We start from the raw sequence: 19,446 nt of genomic DNA, 5'->3' as shown, positions 1-19,446 counted from the left end.
TTTCCAATTCATTGGCCAAGGAGGGAACCCACAGAGGTCATGGTCATTAGCTAAAATAAAAGTTTTTCCAAAGAAAAAGAAAAATCCACAGGAATTGGGATCTTATCGACCAATTACCCTGATAAATGGGGATTCCAAAATCTATTCCAAGCTATTAGCAGCACAGCTTGCACCAATGATCCATAAAATAGTTTCTGAGAGGCAACATGGGTTTGTGCCAGGAAGGTCTACTATTGACCACGTACAAAGAGTTATTTCCCTCTTTGACTACACGGGAACTACAGGAGACCCTATGGCGCTAATCTTGCTAGATGCGGAGAAGGCGTTTGATAGGGTCTCCTGGAAGTTCCTGTGGGAGGCAATGGCAAATTGTGGTATCGGTGAGAAGTTTATAACTGCAATTCAACAGTTGTATATAAACCCTAGGGCCTGTGTCTTGATCAATGGGATGCTGTCAGAAAATGTTATTATTACCACGGGAACAAGACAAGGGTGTCCTTGCTCACCCCTATTATTTGCTATCTATATAGATACATTTATTCGTAGGTTGGAAAATAATGTATTAATCCCTCCTATCCGAGTGCGTGATATGGAAACAAAATGTCTAGGATATGCTGATGACATCGCCATTGTCACAGGGGACCCTATAAATGCTATAAATATGATAGAAGTCGAAGCAGTACTCTTTGGTAAAGCCTCTGGGTATAAATTAAATGCAAGCAAGACACAGATTGTGTTGAATAGTAAGATTATGATGAGTGACTCTAGAGTAACTGAAAAGGCCACCTATTTAGGGGTTAGCATCTGTGCTACTATAGAGCTTATCATCAGTATTAATATAGATCCGCTTATACAACACACCAAAAAAGAACTGACCAGATTGAACAATCTACACCTCACTATTGGTGGTCGAACTAACGTAGTTAAGATGTTGTTTTTACCTAAGTTTTTGTATTTTTTTCAGGCTATTTGTTTAGAATTTTCTCCACAGGTATTTAGAAATATAGATACATTGTTTACTAGGTTCGTTTGGGGATATAATCGACCGCGTAGGGCATTGCAGTGGCTCACTAACTCAAGAGAACGTGGAGGTTGGGCGCTTCCCAACTTCAAGTTATATTATTGGGCTGCAGTATTAAGGTATAGCTTGAGTCTTATAACTGGTAACACAGGAAGCGGCAATATATTAACACCACAAGAACTTATTTTGGGAGAAGGGGCCGCTGGATGCCTATGGCGACATGTTAATGACGGGTATTTTAAAAAAGTCAAATTTAAGACCATCAATAATATTAGCAAAGTTTGGGGGGATGTTAAAAAGCTATTAGGAGTAGGTCGCTATTCTTACTACACTCCAGTGAATCAGAACTCAGATCTGCCAGAGATATTTCATGATAACGATATAAAGAAATGGAAGGATCTGGGGATCACTCAGCTTGGCTGTTTTTTTTCGAATAATGGATTTAAATCATTTGACGAATTAAAACTAGAATTCAATATTCTTAATAAGGACTTCTTTAAATTTCTTCAAGTGAGAGATTTCCTATTGAAGAAAGGGGGTGGCCGAATCAAATTTCAATCGTGTGCATTCATAGGAAACCTAAATAGGGAAATACCCCTATAAATTGGTGAGATTTATGGGGCTCTGAATGCTTTGCTACCAGATGACATGAACAAACACATAGTGGCATGGCAGACTAAACTCGGACTCTCGACCCAAAGTGTGGCATATTCATATGAAATGTCACTTTCATGCCTTATGTCCATTAGGCTTCAAGCACAATACTATAAGACCTTTTTCTCATTGTATTATACTCCATCTAAAATAGCTAAATGGGGAACTGGGAAAGGTACAACCTGCCCACGTTGTGCATTCCCAGCGGCAGATATTATCCACATGTTTGCCTCCTGTGACTTGCTAACTAATTTAATCGCCGAAATATCAGGCTTTCCTACAGAGATAGCTCACCATGAGGTAAACATTACAACAGCAGAAGTCATGCTGGGGGTATCAAACAGCGATAGGCCAAAACAGATACAAGGGTTAATTTTTGTCGCGATGGGGGTGTTCCGGCTGTGTGTTGCATCAGCTTGGCTTGATACGATACCACCATCATATATACAGTGGAGGGCCAGACTGTTGGCGACATGTAGCCTTGAAGTTGCCATCTATAGGAATAAAGGCTATAAGACTCGTAGAAGAGGATTGAAGATATGGGGTCCCCTTCTCGAATGGATCGAAGAGAATGATTAGGGGGAACAATGGGAGATACTTGATATAGTAATATCTTGTTAGACGCAGGAGGTCTTCTTTTATTTTTATTTCTCGTTAATGTATTTCTCTCTCCTCCCCTTCTTTTTGTTTTCTTTTTCTTTTGGATTCCTTTTCTTTTTCTTTTTTCTTTTCTTTTCTTTTCTTTGTATCTATCTCTTTTTTTTTCAGAAAATGATTGAACTGTAATGTGTATCTACTGTAGTGTGGCTCACTGGTTAGAGGCGGCAGACCCGAGAGCAGAGGACGGCCCGGGACCAGTGTTCAATTCCCGGCGCGGCAGGTTTCTGGACCAGGGTCAGCGGACTCGATAATTCTCTCGCCTCGGTGCCCACTCTGATCAGCGATCACACTCGGCAACTCTGGGCATTAGCTTGCCTCATCTTCACTAACGGCCCCACCAGACCGCCGGGGATGCCTGGTCTCACCCTGGAGATACCCATTAAGGGACCATCTCTCAGGGAAGCCAGGAAGGGTTTTGCAGCGGTCAAAGCGCCTTGGGACCCTACGGGTAAGTAGTGCGCTATATAAATGCCAATACATACATACATACATACATACTGATATTTGACTGTATAAATTGCAACCTGGTCTCGCGGGGGCAGGTGGATGGGGGCGTGGGTAAAATGTAAAGCTAATAAAAATGTGTAATAAAGATTGTTAAAATAAAAAAAAAGGAAAAATATGTATACACAGTCATATTCAAGTATGTGAAAAAAACGGCTTTCTACATACTAGTGTGTCAGGTTTCAGGGCTAATTATAGCACAGAAACAGCATTGCTAGAGGTTACAGATCATGTCAATGAGAAGTTGGATCAAGGGGGAAGAGCTAATCTTGTACTGTTAGACCTGTCAGTCACCTTTGACACAGTCCCACACACCAGGCTCCTAGAAAGGATTAAGAAGCTAAGTATTGAGGGCTATGCGTTAAAGTGGCTGACCTCTTTTCTCAAGGATGAAGTTAGGATGTTTGGACCCCACCCTTTACAGCCACCATGCCCAATTTGAAAGTAGGGGTCCGACAGGGTTCTATACTGAGCCCCACAATTTTCAATTTGTATATGTCACCACTAGTATTATTGGCTGAAGCATGCAGGACTAAAATAATCTCATACACTGATGATACCCAGCTGCTTTTTACCTGTGAAAAAAGTGCAGATTTTGAGGGTGGGCAGATTCAATCATGCATGTTAGAACTGGGGGTCTTTAGTTGGCAGAGGTAGGTACCACTGTCCAAATAGGGACCCTTGCTTCTAGTCAGGGTAAGAAGGATACACTCTTTAGATAACCCCTGCTCAACCCCTTGGGAGCTTGGCACGAGCAGTCAGGCTTATCAAAGGCAATGTGCAAATTATTTGTACCAACACTCACAGTAACACAGTGAAAACACCACAAACTGACTCCACAATAGTTTACAAAAATAAAGGTACACCATTCATTCTCAATGCAATTTCATAAGAAGTAAACCAGGCATAAATATCCTCACTCCTATTATATTTCTGTCCCAAAACCTTGGGAATATATACTTTACCCCGTAGCACTGGATGTGCGCTGCCATCTGCTTTGCCTTGATATCCAGTTTCCTCATGCTTAACTCATAAGCCAAAAGCAATATCTTTTCCTCCAAGGCAGGGGCATTTTTGCTCTCCTCCGTCGCCCTTTCTACTTCCAATTGCTTCATTTTCATTCTCATGACTATAGTCTCTTATTATCTTATGGTTGCTGCCAGGCCTTGAGCCTGGATTGCCCACTGGCAATTCATGGGGTTGAAACCCCTCTGTTCCATTTGCATTATTTCCTTCTTGGGCCTCCCACCAGGCCTTCACGATTCTCTGAAACTCATCCTTCCTATAGTTGCTCTTTATGGAGCACTCAAATTTGTGGCAGAATTGCTGAAGCTCTGCAGCTCTGTAGGTATACAAATCCTCAATGGCCCCTCACTAGTCATATCTTTTTTTTGCTCCTTATACAAAGCCCGAGGCAGTAGCTGTGAGTAAAAAAGAAAGTCACACAGAGGCAAGGATAGGATGGGAAGATTATCCTCAGAATGGGCACTTTGGAACATTCCTCTTTCAAAATTGTAGGTCAGGGACACAAGACTGGAGCAACCAAGAAGATGATGGTAGCTGAGAGGTATGGAGATTATTTTAGACACTTGGGGCATCCGCCCGCCATCCTAATGGGGCCCCTGGTTTGCATACCTGTGTGACCCAGGAGTTGGGTTAAGGTACAGGGAACTACTGTATGTGTAACAGTCTTCATCCAGCTCCATTTGGAACATTCCAAACTCAATTGCTTGTTTTTTTTTATTTTACCATTTTCCTTTTCTCAGTCTGTTGATGTTTTATAATGTGCAGTAAGATGGTAGCCTTGACCTTCAAGCTTATTTTTATTTATGTTATGGAACTCCAAGGTAGTGCACATAAAATCTCAAAAAATATACATTCAAATAAAATGAGTTCAGTAGCTAGCGGCCGTCGCCCACTCCTCTACTTCAATGCGGCTAGTCGTCTCTCCAGTAACCTACCCTGTGGTTCCCGGCTGAAGCGAGAAGCGGGAGGATCCAAAATCGCCGCGATCCAAGGCCCCCAGAGGCAAGTGTCACCGCTACCGGTCCTTCCCCGCCGTCGCAGCCTTTCAACCAGAGCGCGGCCGCTGTGGGGGGGGGACCGAGGGGAGCTGGGAACTACATCACCCAAGCTCCCTTGCGGCCCTGCTGAGGGAGAAGACGCGCCAGAAGGCGCTTTAAATAGAACGTCACCCCCGGCGGAGCGGGGGATTTAAACTGTTCACGTTTGTCCTGCAGTAACCTACCCTGTGGTTCCCGGCTGAAGCGAGAAGCGGGAGGATCCAAAATTGTCGGGATCCAAGGCTCCCAGAGGCAAGTGTTGCCGCTACCGGTCCTTTCCTGCCGTCGCAGCCTTTCAACCAGAGCGCGGCCGCTTTGGGGGGGGGGAGGGGCGCTGGGAACTACATCACCCAAGCTCCCTTGCGGCCCTACTGAGGGAGAAGACACGCCAGGAGGCGCTTTAAATAGAACATCACCCCCACATCGCGGGAGCGCCGGGAGAAGCCCGGGCAAAGGGCGGGCCCTCTATGGCCCTCAGAGGCCAGAGGAGGCTAGGCTGGGCCACCCCCTAACGTTTTGTACACAATAAGATAATCTCTTTAACGGGTGAGAGAACATTGCTAATCTACATCCATTTATCGTTAGAGCATGAGGAAGACCATTAAAACTACTAGGATGCCTACCCTATGCTCTAACACCAGGCGGAAGGCAGATACACCCCAGCCCTTACCAACGCTGACAGAAATTGATAAGATGCTAAAACAAACTACAGGGGCAGTAGCCACGGCAATAGTGAACACTGAAAGGAGGCTCTCATTACCACTGGCCATAACCATTCAAGAGTCAGGAGAGGACCTCTCAGTAATAGTAACCGATGTCCAGGATACAAGCTTATGTCTTACCTCCTCCTATGCGGAACTTCCCTGTGCACAAGCACCTGTGGAGACCCCCAGAGGATCTGACAACACCCTGTGAAACCCAAGTCCAGCGCACGTTATTGAAAAGGAAAGACCAAGCAATACTAACCAGAAAAAGTCTAAAGAAACTTGAGGAAACAATAAAAGAAAAGGGAGAAGTCATATGGCGAATCATAACTTAGTGGCTCCAATAGCTAATACTACACCTGGGATACCTTGTTGGGTGGCAAACATGGTAGCCGATATAAAGGCAGACTTAGAAGAATCCATCACTTCCCATATTAAACCCCTGATATCAAAGATTGATAGACTAATATCTACAATAAATAATAGGGGTGTAGGAACATCCAGGCCCGTGTTACAAGAGGGATTACCAGCCCAGGCTGGGCAGGTAAGGGGAATCCCTAATAACACTCACAAGGACAAGACAGTACCAGTCGTCAATTCTTCCACTAATAAACCTAAGAAAGGCACTCAAACTACTACCCCAAAAAACAATAATGCTTTCACATCCCTGACCCCTCTACCACCACCACGCTCCAATTACAAGCAAACCAGGGAAAGGGAAATCCCCCAGTTTCAAATAGCGCAAGGGGCCCTAACAAGATGGTGAGCAATACTACAAACAAAACTCCTCTATCTAAAGATATACCTGAAAAAACAAAAACGGTTCGCTTCCACACAATAAATCTTCCCCCGGAAGCTTTGCCCTTTGTCGTAGTACTGACAGGAGTCCCCCCCCTTAAGGAGGGGAAAAGAGAAACACACTTTGAACTAAAAAACAAATGTGTACAGTGGCTAAGGGCGAATAGGCCTTTACCTCCAAATATCTCTGGTGAGATACTGGCTGTCAGAAGAGGGGAGTGGATAGGGAAAGGCATAAAAACCCTAGCAGGGGACATCATAATGATTAACTTCAGAGACACCGCTGCAGTGAAGTATATATGTAACGCCCAGCTGAGTGGAACAAATACACAAATTTGCCCGCTGCATCTATCATACTTTTACCCAATCAAGCCCCAAAGATATATGCAGACAAATAGGGCCCCCGTGACTCGAGACTATCACTTTGACCTCCATCACAGAGTGCAACAATGGCAATTACCATGGCAGGGTACACCCATCTATGACCCTAGTATCTCACAGTATGCCCATTGGAACAGGTTTTGCTTATTGGACGAAGTGGACTGACTTGAACATGCAGAAATTAGCATAACACAGATGGACATGAGACCATTTGGAGAATGGCCTTTAGGGATAGGTAACATCACTCCCACCACCCCAAAAGAAAATGATAGTGGGAGGGTCAGTAGAGAGAACATTCTTGAACAACAGGGGGAGATAAACCACAAAGAACCTAAGGTGTCAGCTAACTTAGCTATGACGAATGTAGATTGTCCAGCAAAAGAATTGGAAGGACCAAGAACACTGGTGAATCAGGATAGCATCAGAATCGTCTCTTGGAACGTTGCAGGTCTGGCGGCCAAATATGATTGCAAGGAATGGCGACAATACATAAACAAGTTTCAAATTATTTGTTTGTAAGAGACTTGGGCGGTTGACCCAAACCAGTACAGCATGGAGGGGTATAAATGCTTCTCTGTTCCTGCTGTAAGATCATCATCAGGGAGAGCGAATGGAGGATTACTAATATATGTAGCCCTCCTCATACAAGGTGTTTGGTTAAACTATAACTGGGACTCACAAAATATGCAGGCGATAGGCTACCGTGCTAAAGGGACTAATATTTTAGTGTTAAACTGGTACAATGCAGTGGGATTAAACGGCAGAGGAAATGTAATAAAAGAATTAAACACCAGATTAGATGCATTAACATCATTAAATAAGTTAACAAGTATCCCTAGTATAATACTCACAGGAGAATTTAATTGTCACCTCTGTGAGAACCTGAGGCCACTGAACAAGGACTGGTCCCGGTGCACTGTGTTACGTGGACCACACTTTACCCATACCCCAGAGGGCTGGGAAATGGATAAGGTAACCAAAAGACACAATCTGGTCCACACCATGGACCTGATAGAGTTAGACAGCAATGGAGACCCGAACCCAACATTTAAGGGCAGAGGCTGCCACTCATATATAGACTTTGTTATGGTCTCGCCCATACTCAAAAACAGGATTAGTAGTATGGCAATAGAAATTAGTATATTCAGTGACCACAACCCCATGGTCATTGAATTAAAAGGTCTAAATTGCAAGAAACCAGCACGTAGAACAGACACAATAGAAAAGGCGGTGGACCAGGGGAGGAGGCTCAAGTGGGCTAAGACAGATGGGGACAAATTTTAGAAATTTAATAACTGCGGAGCAAAACGCAATAAATATATGCCTTGATTTAAGCATTGAGGGAGGGATGGTGGTTAGTGCATTTGAGGAAATAGCAAACCACGTAGATTGTCTATTAAAAACCTCCAAAGGAAGCAATACAGCACCTGTCTCGCGCTGGGTTGACCAAGATTGCATTAAGGCGCATAATGACCTCAAACATAGCCTGAAGCAGCGCCCTAGAGACAATGCCAAAATAGCCCAATGTAGATCAAAATACAAAAAGGCTTTGAAATCTCGCAAACTAAGTCTACAAACACAAGCCTGGGAGGACCTAAGAGAGGCGGCTGAAAGAGGAGACATGTCGGGCTTCTGGAAAGTCATAAATACACCTTGCTTCCATGAACCCGACAAACCCCAATTAGTAAATGTCATCTTACCAGAACAATGGTACAATCGCTTTCAAAGTCTCCATAACTACACAGGGAAATCCACTCACGATGAAGAACAGAGGCCAAAATTGGCCTCACGATTAGACTTTTCTATGGCAGAAGTGGAATCGGCTATTTTAGGGTTGACTAAGAACAAAGCCCCAGGCCCCGATGGTATACCCCCTGACCTATATGTGAGCAACATAGAGTTGTGGGCGCCCATTCTTACGAGGGTCTTGAACGAGGCAGTTGTGGCAGGGCTGCCACGCTGCTGGTCATCGGCAACTATTGTTCCAATCTACAAAAAAGGGAATCGGGATGACCCACAATGCTACCGCCCAATATCTCTAATTGACGTGACGGCCAAGGTACTGGGTCGTGTTATTTTAAACCGTCTACAAGAATGGGCCGAGGAAAATCAAATTCTCTCAGACATACAATATGGGTGCAGGGAGGGTAGATTTACGACCGATCAGTGCCTGAACTTATATCTTTTGACCGCCAAGTATACCATCGCTAGCAAGGGGGCCATTTATATGGGGTTTATGGACCTTTCTGTGGCCTTCGATCGTGTAAATAGAGAAAAACTATGGGCTTTGATGATAAATATAGGAGTGGAACAGAAATTAGTGGACATCCTCAAAGCCCTTCACTGGAACACTTCAGCCATGGCCCGATATAATCAAGAGGGCAGCAAGACGGATCAATTTTTATGCACGAGTGGAGTGCGTCAGGGCTGTATTTTTATTTTCTTTATATATTAATAATCTGGACAAAGAACTATCTAAACTGAGGGTGGATCCCCCCCAAATAGGACATCGTAAAGTGCCCGTGCTGCTTTACGCGGACGACGCGGTGCTGCTAGCAAGAACACCATTGGGGCTCCAGAAGCTGATTGACGGATTTGTTAACTTTATGGCTACACTCGACCTTTCACCTAACCTGGAAAAATCCTATGTTATGATAGCGGGAGAGACAGCAAACAGGAAATTTGCATACAAAATAGGCTCTCACAAACCAGGCCAGGTCAAGTCTTTCTCCTATTTAGGTGTGTTATTTGATGAACACCTAAATATCCAACCCCTCATGGAAAAGCATGCAGCGAAACTGGTGGCCTCATCGGGGGCTATAATGGGTTATGGGAGAAGACTTGGCAGATGGTCACCAGAACAAGTGCTAAACTTGTATAGGTCAATCTGCTGTGCGAAAGTAACCTACGGCTCAGAAGTATGGGGTTTCTCAAATAAACATATGCATCAGATTCAGTTTGAGGAAAACAAGTTTTTCAAAAGAATCTTGAAAGTGCCACAGAGTACTCCAGCCTATATAACACACGAAGAGTTGGGAGAGCCCTACATTGAGGACCGAATTAAGATCAGACCGCTATTATCTTGGATTAAAATCTGGACTAACCCAGAGGCAGGCCTTACTAGGCAAATAATTAAAGACTGCCTGAAATGAGACAGAGGGGGTCAAATTCCCTGGATAAATTTTGTAAAGGACTCCTTGGATGCAATTGGCTGTAAAAACTTTTTTACAGCACCGGATACCTTATGCACTCAGAACAAGTTAATGGTCAAAAAACTCTTCAAGGATAAGACAGTTACTAATAGGGCTGTTGCTGAAAAGAGTAAATCTACAGTCTTGACCTATTGCTCACTGAAACAGACCCAGGTAATGGAACCATACCTCACAGTGCAGTATAATGCACAGGATAGATTCTACATGACTCGTTTCAGACTTAATATGTTACACCATCTACTCTTTGTCCCCTCTGGTTTCACCCCATCATTGGAGTTGAAGGGTACCTGCGGCTGCGACGATAGATCTACGCAGGATACCCTTCACTTTGTTTTCTTATGCTGTTTTTATTCTGTCCCTAGACATAAGTTTTTAGTGGGGATCCTGAAGGAAGCTAAATTTAGACGAGCGAAAGCAGCATTAATGTTTTTACAGGAAGCCCAGGATGCTCATACACTGTTCTGCACAGTAAGCTTTATCAAGGTGGCATTAAGGTTAAAGAACACTAGAGAAGCAAGAGACTGTATTGCCCTGTAATCAGAGTCTTACTTTTTAGAACCGTTTTTAAATGATTGCAATACATTGTGGCCTTTTTAAATCATTTTTTAAACATGCATCTGTTTTAAATATTTTTAAAAATGTATTTGCTTATGTACTTTTATGGTGTCTTTTTAAGTGCTGAATAAAGATTTAATTGATTGAATTGAGTTCCATTTGTGCACAGATTACAAGGGAACAGCCATGGCAATAGATCCCACAATCAGAATATACAAAATTCTAAACAGTTTCCCAAATAGCAGGAAGCACCAAAAAGTACATAAAGTTACTTTTGTGCCGTTCATACAAGATATGTAAAAAATATATAATGCAAAACATATACAACAACAAGATCAAGATATATAATACATAAAAAGCCAAGATTCCTTCTTAAAAGTCAATAAAAGCCTCAATACAATACAGACTAAGACATCATTAATATAGCTTTAAAAAGCACTTTAAAAAGTTACAAATCATTTCACTCTGGGTTACATAAAGCAACTAGAATACTGCTGGGGCTGAGAGGATAGACAACTGCAAACATATAAGCCTTAACCAATTCCACCAACATAATAAAAGAGCAGGGGAAAGAAATAAGACATGGTTAGGATCTTGAGGACTATTTTGGCCCAAATTAAAAACTGCTGAAGAGCCACACCATGTTGCCAACAGGGGATTTAGTGGGAGCATAACGTGCCTCAAACATATCCAAAAGCGTCTCACTCCAGGTTCCCAAAAATATAGTGCTTCATTTATTAAACAAGAATCAATAGCGGAATGCAAGCACCTTTTTTGTTTTCATACCCCCCAATCCAGATGAAAGACCATGTGGCTTGTTTTAGACTAACTTTTAATTGCTGCATTGTCAGAGTGAAGATCAAAGCGGGATCTAATTGATGCAAATACAGCTAGAACATTTCTATAAATAATGAGTTTTCTTTTGAGCCATTTACAATTTCTTTTCTTATACAAAACCTTAATGAACCATGATAACTCTTTGCTAGGCACATGGCCCGGCGCACATCCCCTTAGAGACCCTGCACAAAAGCACTTCTCAACCCAAATTCTAACCTTGAAGCCGCAACCGAGAGGGCAAACGTCTAAGGACTAAGCCTTCCATTATATTTTTAAAAAAAAGAATTTGCAACATCAATCGATTCCTTAGCATATAATAAAAAGGCAAGGATATTAGTTCGATAGACCTCCAATAAAAGTGCAAAGTGCTTCTCCCAGTGGCCATATAAAGGACACCCAGAAATGTAGTCTTAGAGTTGGATTTTGTCTTATTGTTTTCCATGTGGGCTTTTTCACTTAAATTCCCACACACTATCATCCCCAGTAAAATGTATGATTCCCTACATTTCTAATATTTCATCACTCAAAGACCATACCAAATGTCCATATTTCGGCTTTTTCCTTCCATGGAAACACACAACTTTACTTTTAGATGTGTTAATCTTTATGTAATAAGCTTCTGCAATATGTTGTGATGCCAGCAACCTGAAACGCTCTGGAGCAGAGTCCACGGAGTATGTAACCTTCACAAGCAATGGTAGCACCTGCTGGAGCACCTTGTGGAATCCATCTCAGAGTAACCAAGTCAGCGCTACAATGGAATGTAGATAGCCCTGGAAGTGTGAGTCTTCTGCTGCTACAACACTTATCAATACATCATTATATGTATTTTAGTGCTTTCAATTGACATCCCTAGCTTTGAGCTCATGACTCCTGCACCTCCAAGAGCCATCTGGGCTCATTGAACAGTACTCTGGAGGGTGCTGCCTACTGTCTCCAGCGACCTGAGGTGACATGTCTGTCGGTGTGTTCTGCAGCATTTAGCAGCAGTAAAACAAACATTTGATGCTGTAGAAATAACTATATAAAACCCCAATAAAGCCTGGTTTAAAAAATGAAGCAGCAGTAAATCTCACTAAAGAGGTATCTAGGAGATCTCCATATCTTGGATCAACTTCATTTTTCAATTGTAATCTACTGTGGCCATACCAGAGAGATAAGATATGTTTTGGTGCAGTCATAGTCTTGTACTGGCTGTGTAAAGCTGGGTAGACATACAGAGGAGGGCATGGGTCTAGTTAGTGTGGCTGAGGGGTAGCTAAGCATAAATGAAGCATAGATGGGACAAATTACCTCTTCTGATCGTTGTAGTTCCACACTGCCCCAAATTCCACAACATACATGTGGGTAGAGAGACTGATGCCCTCATCTGAGTGTTAACCCACTGCCACTCAGTTTTACCCCATATCTGTTGATTGCATAACCTAGCCTTAACATCATTCCCTATGGAACCAAATCTGATGCACACAAGTCATCGTGTGACACTGATGGGGAAACAGAAGATGAGGGTGCATGCATGAGTGCTTGCTTGAAGGAAATTCTAGATAGTTTGTAACAATAATTGCTTGAAGGAACATATGGTATCTCCTCCATATACTACACTATCATTAACCACCTGAAACTTCCTAGCATTGCCATTCATGCAAACACTGCCTACAGGAGAAGGCCAAAGGTACTCCATTTAAACTTGAAGTGATGTCCCAGTTCTCAGTATTTGCAGGCAAGCAATCAGCATCATAAAATATATACGGAAAGTCACAACAGGCTTCTAGTCTCCCAGTCAGGATTCTGGCTTTAGAGATGATATTCTATTAATGGGGAAATGTCATCTAGAAGGACTTTAAAATATTTGGTAAACTTATTCCTGACCATAGTATGCACTTATTGCCTTACTTTTACACTTTTGAATAAATGTACTACTTTTGAATATTTGCCATTGTAAGTGAATAGTTCCTCGAAAGTCTACATTTACAAGTCTCCACCTCCTGAAACAGGAAGTGGAGTCAAATTTATGAGTGTAAGCTAATGCAGCCAAAAAGGAGGAGTAGTAAGTCCCGCACCATACATGGGCAACTACTAATACAGCAACAACCTCCCATAGGAGATAATTGAAAATGTCACTTAAAAAGAGCCATATAGGAAATCTTAAATTAAAATCATTTATTTTGACTTGTAAAAAATATTTGTAAATTAAATTGAATGTTAAAAATATACATATTTTGAAAATATTATTTACAGATAAAATGTTTGATACCATTTTTTAATTTGAAATACAATGTCATTTTATTTTTTTTAAATACATTTCAATTGGTTCTATGCATAGCTATTTGCAATTATTGTTGTATAATAAATACAAACATTTTATTTCACAACTTTGTGTACAAAATCTTTACAATGAACTATTTATTTAATTTTAAAAAAATTTAATAATTAAATATGTCATTCCAAATGAATTCAATTGTGCTGTAACAATCTGTATTAATTCTAATGAATATATAACATGAAAAAGATGATAGTTTGTATGCTAATTATTACATGCGATCGGTAGAGTTGTTTAAAAGTAATTTAATTACATTTTAACAAAAATAAAATGACATTCATTTTTTAATTTTAAAAGCTATTCAAATATTTAACATTAAATAAAATATGTGTTATCTTTAGATCATTTTTTAACATTAAATACATGTTTTAGATATTTGTATTTAATGTAACATTAATTGCTATGGGGTAGTATTTTAAGCCCTTATCTTAATTGTTTTCTATGGGACTCATTTTTGGCTCTGATATTTTTAGAAGTACACTTTGTGAATAGTAATATTCTGCTTACTCTTTTCAAGCAGGTATACAACTACACCCTAAGCCCCTATCTAACCTCCGTAACCCTTTCGTACTCCTCCCTAAAACTCACCTATTGTGCAGTTAGTAAACCCCATTTTTCAAGCACTCCCTTGGTCTCCTCAACCATTCTATTAGAAAAGACAGAAGAGGCAGAATGGAGATCTACACTTGTAAGTTTGTGAATAGAATTGTTTTGTACTTTAGCGCTATTATAGTAGTACCACTCAATGTGCTACAAACAAACTTTGCAAACAGGTCGCAGTTATATTTAAAATGAATATTTTCCCAACTCTCAGTATTAGTGTATAAGCAGGAAGAATACATGTGCACTTACTTCTGGCCATTAGGATGTTTACAATCTATGGTAAATATTTTTGTTAACAATATTTTCACAGTTCTTGGCCTATTAGTACATTTTTTAGCACAGATGCAAAACCTTTTTCTGAACTTTCTATAAAAAGTAAACTAAAATTAAAATATGTATTGCATTCCCTTGCTCACTCACCCTACCATTGTCCTTCACTGATACTCTGCTCTGCGCATGCAGGAATGACAAAGGAGAAAATAAAAAAAGTTGTAGTCTACAAGCAATTAACTCACATTTAATTTCTAACCTCAAATCTCAACTACAGTTGTAGTCACCAAACCAAGAATCATCAGAAAATTTGGGCCATTCAAATATGTGCAGTTTCGGTCACTCAGAAGGACATAAAGCATTCATTTCACCTACATAGATTATCTGTTGGCGGATTCTTACTTGTCTTTCCATGAGTATTGCCCCCAGTGTCCACAGACATCTTCAATGCCAGCCAGCAAATGGTCTAATACCTACAAGTGAAACCAGAAAGTTGTAAAGCACTGGGAATCGGTTTCACACCTAACAGTTACAAGTCTCATAGTAACAATGTCACAGCTCTGAAAACTACCATTCAGGCATGTACCTCCTCTGTGTGTTGTGTCATAGATGGCCATACCACCCCCTCTGAATTCACTCGGTCATTGCTGCATCCAGCCTGCTATTTATACAAATACAACCAGTGAATAAAAGTGACAGTTACTTTACATTAACATTTTTACATGTTCTGCTCAGTATTCGGTCGACCAGAAATTTAGATTTTTCACTCAGTATGAAGTGGAACGACAGTCACTCTTTCTTCACAACTTGAGCAAGCATTACAACACCAATAGGACTGGCTTTGTAATTTGAGTACCTTCTCAGTCAATGATGGTTTAAGGCATTCATTTTGATAACATGCTTGCACTCTGTCACTCATCTTAGCTCTCATGTGTCCATTCATCCACCTACTGACTCATTCTTGCATTCATCCACTTACACAAAAACAATGAGCTCACACACAATCTCAACACAATACACAAGGTACATTAAAAGAATAAAAGTAGTAAAAGAACACATGCTGCCACCTACACAGGCAGGCATATCCTTGCAATAACAAAACTGAACATAGCAGTGGGTGGATGTCCCGCAATGGTATTGTATGTGGTGGTTCGTCAGTTTGAAGATCCTGCATGGCTGTCACATTTAAAATGAATGTGATGGCCGTTGTGGACGGTGAAACATCGATACTGTGGGCAATATTATTCCATAATAGCCTCACAGGTGTAAAATGGCATCTGAAAATGAAATCGCTCATACAAAGATATGATTGTAAGAATGTATTTAATCACCAATAGATCTCTATGCACTTGCACAATAGTGTTATCCAACACAACTATTACCTACACCAAGGATCTTACTATCTTGCTATTTTGATGAAAACCCTGCCCTTAAATGATTGAATTGGGGTGAAAACATCTATATATAACATTGTTGGCCGGACATTTAGGGGCATATTAATTAGAATGGTGTTGCAGGGCAGCGCAGCAAGTTACCTTGCTGTGCTAACTTGCATCACAGGGTAAGGTCAGGAATGCACCGTCTTTACCCATTACGTGCATTCCTGTCTTTTCCCCCTGCGTTGGTGTCATTTCAGTAGCCTAGGGCCAATATTGGCTACCTTGCATCATGGTGCAAGGGTGCCTGTGTTACAGCCAGGATAATTTTTGTGCAGGAAGGGGCACCTTACACAACATTAACAATCCATAGAGACATTTTCTTCTTGCTATGTGTACTGTAGATATATATATATATATATATATATAAGCAAAACAATACCCTTTCAGCCTTAGAGTGCCGCAAAAATTATGCAAAAATAGAAGGAAAGAACTCTGAGTTGTTCCCAGGTTTAGGTGGAGAGCAGCTCCAGTAGAGAGCACCCTACACCAGTGACATATGCTTGTCAACCAATTTCTGTTTTCCTAGCAAAGTATGCTAGAATTAGCACAGGGCCATCCATGCTGATCTAGAAAGGTACACAGTATTTTGCCATTCTCATAGCAAAGTCTTTAAGCACAGGGTTAGCATTGTGCCATCCACGCCAAACTATAAACTGACAAAAGCCTTATACCACTGCAAGCACAGTATTACAGCTTTATATTGGTAAAAGACTTATCAAGCTACCCTTAAATGAATAAAAGCAACCCCTGATACGTGCTTTGCTACCATTATAGCTCTTTAGAGATGTTTCGCTTTGACCAGACACAATGAAGTATCCATTATAAGTCAAAACTATACCCTTTCAGACTTAGAGTTCTGCTTAAATTACGCAAAAAAGAAGCAGAAAACTCTGGGTGATGTCCAAGTTTAGGTGGAAAGCAGCTCCTGTTTAGAGCACCTGACAGCATCAGCAACACTCTGAATCTGCTCATCTCAAATGTTTGTTTTTCTAGCAAAGTGTATAAACTAGGATTAGCACTGTTCGATCCACACTGAGCTAGCAAGGGACAAAGTATTTTGCTAGAAAAACAGACATTTGAGGTGGGCTACATGGAAATAGAATGTGGGAATATTGGAAAGTGTAACTTACATGTAATTGGGACTTGATCATAACTAAACATAGCGTAATATATAAGCATATTGGCGACTGTCAATGATGGGTTAACTGAGCATATGAGTGTGTTATACTCTCCTTGTCTACGCAAAACTGTCAGACTTCTGAGGACATAATAAAACTTGCCACAATGAACAAAGTACTGTAAAAACACGGGTTGACCCAATGAGTCGCTGGGACCTGGGTGAATAAGTGATACAAACAATGTGGTCCCAAATACTAAAACGAATAAACCATAAATGAACAGCTTAAATGAATTCAAAGAAATTATAACAACATTGTTTTTATTCACAACGTATACCATAAAAAATTATTCATAAAATACATCAGTAATTGATCACATTTGATGCCCCTAAAGAGAAGGAAAGGGAAGGGTAGTGATTGGATGGTGAAGGGACTGAATGAGTAATAGAACAATGGTCACTATGACCTCAATAAACCAGAACTAATAATTAATTGACAAACTGAAAATCACAATTCATAAATTGATTAAAACAAACTCATGCCTCAGAAGAACAAAATCACAAATGATAAATCAGGAAAGAGGCTGAAGATAGGAAGGAGTGTCAATGTTTCGACCCAAACTGATGCAGGCATGCAGAAACCTTGCTAGAGGGTCTTCATCAGGACAAGGGCGCAAAAGGGGGCAGTGAATCTGACACATTCAAAACGCTGGACTCTGATGAGGGGTCTGGATTCTATAATGGAGGTTGATTAGGATTGATGGTGAAGACAACCGTCGAGAGGTGTCCAGCTTCTTTCAAAAGTTCTCGGGCTGTCACGAGGGTCTAAAATATCGTAGTGAGATGGCCACATAAGTAGGCCAGGAATCGTCTGGAGAGAATCACGGACTTGCACGGATGATTTGAACTCCCGTGGAGAGGTACTTTAGACTCAGTCAAAGAATTCCATCTGTGGCTTAACAGTCAGAACCAGTATCTCAAATTCACCATGGAGGCGCATAAAGAGAGGATTGCCTTTTTGGATTTGTCTATCTATGCCACACCTGCAGGCTTGCAGAGTGAGCTTTATAGGAAACCCATGGCGCGCAATTCTCTGCTCCTCTACGAGAGCTATCATCCTAAGTCCCTACGCCAAAATCTACCCTATGGGCAGTTCCTTCGAGTTCGAAGGAACTGCTCGAAAAAGGAGGACTTTGAAGCACATGCCAGTAACCTGTGCACACAACTGAAAGAAAGACACTATTACCAGTTCATTGATCAAGAGGTCAAGGAAAAGAGCAATGAATAACAACAGAGAAGCCCTCCTTGAACCTCCTACTCCAAAACCACCATTAGAAAGAATCACTTTTGTGAGTAATTTTAATACTAGAAGCAACAGTATTCAAAAAATCGTGAGGCGACACTGGCGCATTCTCAATCATAGTAAGGACAAGATAGCGCAGCCCGTATTTGCGTTTAAACGGGCTAGCAACATTCGGGACCGGTTTGTGCACACACGCCCGAAAGAAACCATGAAGAAAATTGGCGATACCCTGTGGAATCTCCCTCCGGTGGTGGGGCACCACCCATGCGGCACTTGTTCTGTTTGCCCCCAGACAAAACATACAAGTGAGATAGACACTGGTACCAATAGACCATGGGTGCAGTGCACTTTTAGCAACTGCAACAGCAATAACTTAATCTATATGTTGACATGCAGCTGCTCTACTAGATATGTGGGTATGACAACCCTAAAAGTCCGCACGAGAATGTTAGAGCACAAGAGCTCTTTTCGCTGCAAGAAGTCCCACACAAAACTCACAAGACACTTCTTGGAGAAACAACACAATGAGACTGACTTCCAATGGACAGTCTTCGAGAAGCCTTTTATACCTGGACATATAAGTGATGTATCAAGTTACCTTTTCTTAAAGGAACAAAAATGGATTTATAAGCTCCAGACCGATACCATCGGATTGAACGACGATATTCCCTGAACTCTGTTATAGGGATCCATTTGAGGGATCAGTTTACTCTATCATGACCTCAGAATAAGCCACTGCTTCCTATGTACTTAGACATACATTTTACCACCTATTAGAGATGTCATAGATCAATGCGGCGTGGCTTTAGGTTCATTACCGTAGTGAGGACCTAAGTGAAGAGATACAGTGTCATATACCATCATGACTATTAGTGACCTCATTATCATGACATTCTACATTAAAACATTAAAAAAAGGTGTAGATGTACCACAGGAATAGTGGATTCTGTACCACCAGGTTTTACAAGAGGATGCCCCTCTCTTTATTTGGTGCCCTTTGCTGTG

The 19,446-nt window shown here is 41.3% G+C and overlaps 1 protein-coding gene across 1 annotated transcript in view; it reads right to left on the bottom strand.

Annotated features, from left to right (window-relative positions):
* The window catches only part of LOC147718779 (sodium/hydrogen exchanger 2-like), a 537,314-nt gene that overhangs the window by 180,185 nt on the left and 337,683 nt on the right, over nt 1–19,446 (bottom strand). The window contains exon 6 of the mRNA XM_086918760.1: nt 14,985–15,055. Coding sequence (XP_086774886.1) covers nt 14,985–15,055 — 71 coding nt within the window. The remainder of the gene's footprint in view (nt 1–14,984; nt 15,056–19,446) is intronic.

This window comes from Lissotriton vulgaris, chromosome 4_1 (genome assembly GCF_964263255.1).
Source record: "Lissotriton vulgaris chromosome 4_1, aLisVul1.2, whole genome shotgun sequence".
In the NCBI taxonomy this organism is placed as follows: Eukaryota; Metazoa; Chordata; class Amphibia; order Caudata; family Salamandridae; genus Lissotriton; species Lissotriton vulgaris.
This window is presented reverse-complemented; position numbering and strand designations above follow the sequence as displayed.